The sequence below is a fragment of the Colius striatus genome, chromosome 1 (assembly GCF_028858725.1).
Source record: "Colius striatus isolate bColStr4 chromosome 1, bColStr4.1.hap1, whole genome shotgun sequence".
In the NCBI taxonomy this organism is placed as follows: domain Eukaryota; kingdom Metazoa; phylum Chordata; class Aves; order Coliiformes; family Coliidae; genus Colius; species Colius striatus.
Genome location: NC_084759.1, coordinates 140960811 through 140970123, shown reverse-complemented (window position 1 = coordinate 140970123; position 9313 = coordinate 140960811). Strand labels below are relative to the sequence as shown.

Here is a 9313-nt window from a genome sequence, read left to right as displayed (position 1 = left end):
GTGCGGGTGAGGGGGAGGAAGCGGCGGCCGCAGCAGGAGGGAGGCAGGCGGTCATGCATGGCCGGAGCTGTACTGCCTGGCCAGCCGGCGCCGCGGGCTGGGTGCGGGGCTTTCCCCGGCGGGGCGGGGCTGTGCCAGTGTCGCGCGCACGGCGCTTCCTCAGGGCTGCGAAACCAAAGCGCGGCGGGCGCCGGGGTTTCCCCCGAGCGGAGCTCCCGCCCCACCGCACGGGCTCCTGCGCGGAGACGCGGGCTGGCGGAGAAGCGGTGCCGGGTCTCGGGCCCAGCATTGCTCTGGAACGTGGCCGGCTGCCAACCTTGTGCCTCAAGGCCTAAATCTCCTCGTGTCCCGCCACTTAACGTCCCTGCCAAATGAGTTTTATGGGTTTAATGTAGCTCTAGTTCATTTTTACACCCACATCGCTGTATAGTTTTAACATAGCTTCATTTAAAGCAATGCTTACTTTGTAATTACTAGCGGTTTCCTGTCGTGCTCTTTCCCCTTCCCAGTGCGCCGAGTCACAGTACCGCTTTCAGCTTTTGTTTTGCCACACAGAGCACGCCGAGGGTGTTTCACCAGGAAGGGGCTGATCGCAGGGTGCTTTTTAAAGTGCCTAGGGTTCTGCAAAACAAACTCCAAACCAATTCTGATACAGGTTTGAGTTAGGTGTTGACCAACCCAGTGTGTGGCTTTGAACTCTGCAGGGGAAAAAACGTGACACATAAGTATCTGCAGACTGTTGTATATTCAAAGGAACTGAGGAAACAGTTGATTTTTTCACAGTGCTCAACTTGCTCTTGGAAAGCCAGCATTGCCAACTCCCAAGTAGGCAAAATGCATCCTCCCTTCTGCCTGGAGTGTATCTGCCTGTTTGAGTTTATTTCTGGTATCAGAGTAATAGATATTATTTTAGACATTCATACAGAAAATGTTAATAATAAAAAAGATATGTGAACTTATCTTTTGCTTACAGGAAACCACATGATTCCTGTGTCTCAGAAGTTCAGAAAAGCACCACTTACTCAGCAAGTTCGGAGGAACTGGTTTATCCACTCCCTTCCCTCCTCCACGCTTACTTACACCGTTGCAAAGATGCCAGGGGAAAATGGTACTTTCTCTACAGTACCTGGTTTGGACAGGGCTTTTTCCTTTCCTTGAGTGGTGTGTAACAGGATCCAGGTTAACTCTTCATCAATTCCACTGAATTATATCTATAAAATGAAGCAGGAGGCTCCCTCCCTCTGGCTTTCTAGGAGGATGACAGTCTGTGATGTACTAGAGCAGCCACATGCCAGCACAGTGGCTTTCACCCATTATCACCTGTAAGATCTTTTTCTCTGGTTACAGCCCTGTTGTTGCTGATGCTTAGGATTTGAAAGAGGATGATGGACTCAGGCTCTGCTTGAATTCTTAAAGGGAATCTCTTCCAAGAATGTTTTTCCTGGAGAGATGTTTGACCAGGTAGCAAGATTAGGTTTGCATTCTCCCAGATGCAGATTGCTGATGCAGAAGTGCGGTTGCTGAACTAGGCAGCTGTCACAGCACTCATGGTGAGGGCCTTTCAAAAACTGCTAAACATGAAAGAAGCCAGAATGCTAGATTTTACACCAGTTCTTTGCTCTTAGCCTTAGGCATGACTTCCCTCTAGTTATTTTCCCTCACAAATTCCATTCCTTTGTCTTTATCCAAGCCAAGTGGCTATGTAACGTAATAGATACTATCTTCTGCTGCCAAAAAGAGGCTCTGCATGTAACTTAATAAACCCAGCACCACCCAACTTCCCGTGCTCCTCCCACCGCGGTGACTTGCCCTGCTCTCCCTCTGCACTAAACCCAAAGAGTCGTCTGGGTGAGGCAGCTTCGGAGGCACCAAACACCACATGCAGAAAGGGTCTCGGAGGCTCCTGAAGGCTACTTTCATTATTGATGGAAACCGAAAGCAGCAGCTGCGGGATTTCTTTGTTGGAGGTTCTTTTTCCGCTCTTCTTTCTTACGCACACGTGGCTCATCTGTGCGGGAAGTGGGACTCTCCCTATCTGGAAGGGCCTTTTATCCAGGGCTAGAGTAGCTCTTTTCCCCAGCAAGCAAGAGGGGAAGGTCTCTCTAGGACATTGGTTGTTGTAGTGGGTCTGGGACGATAGTGATTTTCCACAGCAGCTCCTGCAGTGCTGTGCTTACTGTTGATATCAATATTATGACTACCGCTTGCACAACATCAGGGCTGTTCCTCCAGCATTCCTTCCCCCACCTTTACCAATAGCTGTGGGTGGGCATGATCTTGGGAGGGACTATGGCCAGGACAGCTGACCCAGGCTGACCAAGGAGATATTCCATACCATATGACGTCAGCTCAGTAATATAAACTGGGGGAGAGGAGCAGGAAGGGGAGGCGAGATTCATTTCTGGCCTTCCCAAAGCAACCGCTACGCGTACTGAAGCCCTGCTTCTCGGGAGGTGGCCGGACATCGCTGCTGATGGGAAGTAGAGAGTAACAGCTTATCTGCTTCTGCTTTGCTTCCCGCACGTGCGGCTTTGCTGCTTATTTATTAAACTGCTTTTATCTCAACCCACGAGACTCCCATCTTATTTTCTCCCCTTCCCTGGCTTGCTGAGGAAGTGCGGGATAAAGTGGTGTGGTGGGCACCTGGCATCCAGCCAGGCTCAAACTACCACAGTTGTTCTGTCTGTAATTCATAAAATATCAGAGCCTTCGGGTCTCTCATTGAAATCGGGGCTGACAACTTTGGCGAGTAATAAAAAAGCTGTGACAGTGTCACAAGGCTGGCTATGGATGGGAGCTGGCCACCTGTGTCCCCAAGTCCAGTGATCGCTCTTCGTATATTCATTTCTCTTTTGGCATCAAGAGAGAAATCTTTGTGGACTGGCCTTTTGACACCCAAGAGATCCCTCTGGGATTATCACAGCTTTCTCCCACTCTTATTTGAAAGCAAAAGACCAAAAGAAGAGGAAGAACTGTAGGGTTTGAAGGGTTCTCAAAGACCTGCTGAGCTGCACAAATGAAGGAGTGAGCCATGTCCTTCCTGCTGCCTGCAGCACAGCTTGCCACACCTGGCCTTCAGGCCTCCCAAGGCCCCTCATCCCTGCTGTGGCCACAACAGGTCTGCTTTTGTCCAGCCACCTTACAAACACCAGCATTTATCCCTTGTTTTCAAAATGAGTGGGCAAGAAAATTAGAGTCATTTGGTACTTCCCCTGCCGGGATTTCCCACAATGTCCTTTGTGTTTTCTGCTTGTTGGAAAAAAAAGAAGGCGCAATGTCTTATGATTTCTCTGTCTACTTAATGACAGCAGTGCTGCTCCTGCTGCTGACAGGATGTCTTTTTTCTGGGTTTCAGGCTCCTGACGTTCACTGGACCCAGCACTCACCACCAAGGCTGAACATGCTCCCTTTTCCAACAGGAGCTGCCTGTGATCCGATTGAGGTGAACCTGCTTTAGCGGGGGGGGTTGGACTAGGTGATCTCTACAGGTCCCTTCCAACCCCTACCATTCTGATTCTCTGATTCTATGCCCAGTTGAGATGCCTTTTCTTGACACACGTGCTGGTGAGGTTGAACCTCTGAATCCTTCCAGTCTGTTCACAGGGCAGAGCTGTGGAGCTGCACGTTGCTTAGCTAACCTTCCTGAGCTGGGCACAGTGCAAGCAAGCAGGGACATGGAGTGGTGGAGGCTTAAAACAACACTGAAAGTCAGTACAGAGGTGTTCCTGTCATTCATTCCTGTCTCCTTGTTTTACTGAATGCTGCTATACTAGATGTTTACCTTAGTGCTGCAGGCTAAGGAAGTGAGCTACAGCTACACAAATTAAATCCTAGTTCCTACAATTCCCTTTACATTACCCTCACCCCTCCTTGGCTATTTATTGTCATTTGTCTTCACAAAGAACCTGACGAAACAACGTCAAATACTAAGAAAGGACGACCATGTATTGGGGCTGTACCAAGATGTTTGTATTTCAGATAATGTGGGTGAGCTCCAAGTGTTCCAGCAAAAGAGAGGCTGAAGTCAGGCCCTCCAACACTTAGGTTTTTCCCTCATCTCAGCATCGCCTTCCCTTAGCTCCCGGCTCCCTCTGTAACCCTCAGGCACGAGAATGAACGCAGGGAAAGAAACGGTAACTCCACCAACAAAAAGAAAAAATAATTAATGACTTTATTGTTTTTCTTCCTTTTTTTTTTTTTTTAGTTCAGTTGGCCATCTGAGGTGCTAAAATCTCAACACCAACGAAGCAAGTGTGCATAGAAACAAACGATAAAACACAACCAAACAGAAGAAAACAGGCTGGAACAGAGTTGGGTTTTTTTACAGGTAGGGTATAATGCTTTTCTGTTAACACTCCATACATGCCAACCGTAAAAGCCTTGAACAATCTGAATATCAGAGTTCACTTTCACACAAAAGGGAAGATGCCAAAGCAGATCCCTTCACCTGGATAAGACTTCACACACGCATGCATGCACGCACAGATACAGAGTATTTAAATGACTGCACTGCCATCAGAACACGGCATCCTCCCCTTCACATCTGCTTTCAGCACCTTCCCATTTGCCCAGCTAGCCACCCTGCCTGTAGCAGTACTCTGAGCTACCCAAAAGCAGGAACTTCTGGAAAGCTCTTAATCTCTGTTATTTTGCAACTGTTGAGCACCAGCGATCTCCTTCTCTGTGAACTATATACAGGCTGGTTTTTAGTATGTTTTAGAGTTCTCTTTATTGCAGACAATAATGACTGACATTCTCATAAAGCCATGTTGTGGCTTTTCAGTTTGTACTGTACAAACTGTACACGGGAGATTTTATAGAACGCAACACCTTCCTCGTCCACTGGTGTCTGGTGTAAACGCTTAACTGAAAACTCAAAAGAATGTTAACCAAACGAGGTGTAGCCGTGAACATTTTAGGAACAGCTGCTAAGAAAATGGAACTGCCGGCTGCTCTAGATCATGCAGTCTAGACCACTTATAATACTTCATAATGTTCAGGATTAGGATGTATAAAAATATTAAACAACCACCGGAGTGCACACAAATGTGGTGACTAGCTCTACGCAAGCACCGTGTTCTAAGAGAGGCCTAGGCATTGCACAAAACTCAGATTCTTGACCGTGGGGATAACCCAAGGACCCACTGGTGTCTTTACATACAAACAAATATTTACATAAAATGCAGAGACGGATACAGAGAAGGACAGGCTTTTCAAACTTGCCTTTTGCTCTAAAATGTGTTCAGCAATGCAGTTTGTAACGTGCCCTAGCGAGACCTTGGGGTATCAGCTAACTGAAAAGAAGGAATAGGTCTGGAAGTTGGAGCTGAAACGTCTTGCCACCTCCCCCACGCATCAGTCCTTTGAAGCTCGGGATTTTACAGCCATTTCGGTTTTAATGAAAATGTGGTTAAAAGGAACAGAACAGTAAAACCCAATAGTTGTACTGGGAAAAAAGCAGGTTACTTGTTTTGGCAATCCTAGCTCCCCTGTCCCTGTCTGCCTCCCAGGTGCTTCCAGGAGGTGCTATCCCCCTTCCCTTCCCCGTAGGGGACTGAAGTGCTTGCCCATCTCAAAAGGAACACACAGGTTCAGCTCCAAGCTCTGCTCTCCTCCTGCCTACTGCAGGGAGGCAGCGGCTGGCCCTGATTTGGGGACAGTGCCCTCGCGTGCCCGCTGCTCGGAGGCTGAGGGCCTTCCCGCTCCCCTCACACACCAGACGGACACACGGCACTGAACGCACGTGGCTGAGGCATGTGCTGCTGCCCACCTGGGCTGCACAAAGAGCTAGGACATTCTGCTTGGATTCCAATACAAATAAGGGATCTTCTTGTCACAAGAGCCTTCTTCAGCTTTGAAAATACAAAATTTGAATTAAAAATATTCAGATAGTAAAAAAACCCCAGTATCTGATATGCAAGTCAAACTCTTAAAGTGCAACTGAACAGCAAATACAAGTTGTGCCTTTTACAACCATTTTGATATAAAAAGGCCTTTTAACATTCCCTTTCGTGTATGTTTCATTAATTTGTGTGTGCGACGTTAGCTCTTCATCCTGGCTGCTGGAGGCCTTCAGCATCACCTACAGAGCTCACATTTAGAAGATATGGTGTTAACCCCGCAGTGGAGCATTATGCCTTCCAGTGATACCACTCTCCAAAGATTGCAAAGATCTGCCCAGCCTCCCCCCAGCACGAAAGGGAAAAGCAGTGATCCTGGGTTTCTTCTTCAAGATTTTTCTGTTCTATGGGTCACATTCGATGATCTTTTATTAAAAGTTGGACACAGTCCACATACCTAGTGCACTATCAAATGGACTGAGGGCAACTCTCTGTGCAAGGCAGCTTACAATAAACTACGTATTTAGCTTCCCTCTTTCTTTCCTCCTCCTCTCTGGCTTCCACCAGCCCCGCCGATGCAGACCATGTAAACTACCATTGCCAATTTGAGTCGTGTAGCTGCCCCCTGAGCTGGGCAGTCGGGGGGATTCCGTTTGTTGGACCCTCTGCATGGTTTCATAAGCATCTGGGTTTCATTTGTAATGCTGTAGCCAAAAACACTCGTGGAGATAAAGGGGGAACACTTGAGGCAGGAAAAAGCTGTTTCCACAGTTAACAACCAGCACCACTCAGAATCTCTGGGGACACTCCTACTCACTCCTCTTCAGCCTGAGGTATGCTCCTAAGTCAGAGGTGAATTCAAATCGTGGACTCTGGCTTACAGAAGATCTCTTTTGAAGGAAGTAGGGAGCCAACAGCAAGAAACCATGATAACTTCTGGCCTGGGGCAAAGGATTAAAGGATGCTCAGCCCTGCTTGGGTGCCTTTTAAGTTCAGGCTGAAAAAATCAGTAGGCTGTATGAATATGCTTTGGAATGGGAGACTTCCTTAAAAACATCGGGGAGTAGCCTTAGGACTTCTTTAACAAGAAAAGAACATAGTCAGCATCCCAAGGGGGGAAAAATCCCTCTCTGCCCGTGCCAGTAAGGATGGGACATGTACCCAGCACATGGTGCTGCTTCAGCTCTGCGGGATGCAGCATGGACCTCGTGCTCAGGGAGTCTGTCACACAGCCAGCGGTGCTGAGTCGCTCCCTGCGTATCCTGCTCCTTGGTTAACATATGGTTACAATAAGAACCCTCTTGGCTGAAAAGCAGCAGCTTCACTACCTGAGCCAAAAGGAGCTTCTTCCAACAGATGCAGCAGGAAATGTGCTATTTTTGTTTTCGTGGAGGTTCCTCTAGCTGTAGAGTGTGAGGATCCCCTCTTTCAGTGAGAAAGACATATGAGATATTTCTATCTCACAGTTTTGGCTTTCTTGTTATAAAAATGTAAAATTTAAATAAATTATGGGTTTATTAGTCCAACAGAGGGAATCTGGGATGCAGAAAAGTATCCTAGGAACACAAAGAGATTCTTACAACTCCATGAGTGCGCAGGATTTTGTCATAAAGGAAAACCCCTAGGGCAGGATGCATCTGTGGGTACGTAAAGGCTGCCCCTGCTGTGAAGTAGGGCCCCAATCCACAGTAGTGCCTTCTCTAACAGACTTAAAACACTCCCTCCACAATCAAATATGCGTAACAATCAAATCATTAATAAGAACACTAATAAATAGCCACAGGTAACAACGTCCAGTAATTTAGAAGTGGAAGTTGTAGGATGCAGCAGGCACACACACCCATCACTCGTCCATTTTTTCCCTAAAAGATATAAAAATGGATCTTCTTTCAAGTATTATAAAATAAGTTAATGGACATAAAAGGGTCAAAGTGACTGAGGGCCCAGGCAAGTCTTAAGTTTCGTTTCCAATGTGCAAAAACAAAATATAGAGGAAAAAATAATAAAAACACTGAAAAAGTCTTAATGGTGGTTCAGTCATTTAAGGGCTTCTCCCTCGGAAGGGCCTCACAGCCAGGGAATGCTGCCTGGTAACACCCCTGCCCCAGCACACACTTACCACTGTCCCACAGTCAGTATTTTCCAGTGTCAAAACAGTCACAATAAAGACAGAACAAAGAAGCCCACCAGCCTCTGAGCTGCGGCCATGAAGACTAAGGCCAGCAGTTAGCTGTCTCTCCAGTGTGTAGCACAGCAGAAGGGCATCTTCCCTCTCTTCTTCTTCTCCTCCTTTTTCCCCACAAGAAGATGATGATTTGGGAGGCTACGATAGGGAGAGAGTCCTCTGATGCCCAAATCTCTCTAAAAGCCAGGAGGCAGAGAGTTCTATCACGCGCAATAGTAGTATCTTCTCCATCTTGTATTTCTTCATATCCATGCGTAACGATCAACTACAGGTTTCTTTGGTGGGGAGCAAGACTAAAGCAAAAAAGGTGTTGCCCTGGGCTTCTGGAGCTCTCTTGAACAGCTGACTCCACCATACAGGCTGCTACAGGCTGCTGTGGTTTTCCAGAGAGGGTTGCCACTTCCCTCCCTTTTATTAGAACTGGTGTAATACAAACGGGGAAGGAATGGACTGCCACAAATCCAGTTTAGTTAAGGGTACTTCTTCCCTTAACCTCCTTCCCCACACATGGATTATTCCTCTCTCTCCTACCCACAACACAAAAATACGGTCCACTGTACAGGACCTCAAGGAGACTCCACAGTCTCAACTCACTATCTCCAACTTGGCTTGCAGACATGTAAAACTTCAGCTTCTGGAACCAACACACTTATCAAAAGGCTTCCGAGTGCTTCACACCAAATCTCTGCATGCTGTCGCACCCTTCGGAGGTTTCCCCTTCAACATCTTCCTATCCATGTAATTCTGGCGAACTCAGGGTAGGCCAACTGGACAACACAGACCAGCAGAGGTAAATGTGTTAAGCTCAGGACCAGTTTAAGCTAAAACCTTTGGAAAGCATGACTGCCTCCAGGTCCTTGTCTTCTTCTTTTTCTCGAAGCCGCTGCTCCTCAAGAAGAGCCACGAGAGAATCTCTCTGCTCCACTACTTCTAGCATCTCATTCAGGATCCTCTTCTCCTCTGCGAGCTCCTCATCTGTCTTCAGATGATCTACAGAGATACCAAAAACTGTCAGCATAGACGAGGCCAGAAACATGCACGTACAATCTATGAAATGTTCCCTTTTGCTCTCACCTTCTACTGCCATCCTCTCCCGAAGCTCCTGCTGTAACCGACTCTGCCTGTCTTCCAGTTCCAGCTCCCGGGCACTGAAAGGGAAACAGCAGGAATACAGGTTCAGGGCGTATTAAAATACTCCACACATTGCTTCATATCTGTTCTCGATTTCTACTCCCCCTCTAGATATCTGCTATGATTTAGACCAATCTGTTTTGGAATAGCTCTAAAA

At 47.3% G+C, this 9313-nt stretch overlaps 1 protein-coding gene and 1 long non-coding RNA gene across 7 annotated transcripts in view; one reads left to right on the top strand and one right to left on the bottom strand.

The window, feature by feature from the left end:
• The first annotated feature begins 1834 nt into the window (after positions 1-1834).
• LOC133627026 (uncharacterized) lies at positions 1835-9164 on the top strand. Of its 2 annotated transcripts, none has more exons than XR_009819894.1 (4): positions 1835-1967; positions 3356-3442; positions 4205-4327; positions 8641-9164. It is a non-coding gene; the product is annotated as an uncharacterized LOC133627026 (long non-coding RNA). The 2 variants fall into 2 exon arrangements; XR_009819893.1 differs by lacking the exon at positions 8641-9164 and adding an exon at positions 6047-6488.
• The window catches only part of MICAL3 (microtubule associated monooxygenase, calponin and LIM domain containing 3), a 162705-nt gene continuing 157542 nt past the window's right edge, over positions 4151-9313 (bottom strand). For all 5 annotated transcript variants that reach the window (XM_062009811.1, XM_062009781.1, XM_062009786.1 and 2 more), the window contains 2 exons: positions 9100-9173; positions 4151-9015 (listed from right to left, as the gene is read on the bottom strand). In XM_062009811.1, coding sequence (XP_061865795.1) covers positions 8831-9015; positions 9100-9173 — 259 coding nt within the window. In that variant the 3' untranslated portion in view covers positions 4151-8830. The remainder of the gene's footprint in view (positions 9016-9099; positions 9174-9313) is intronic.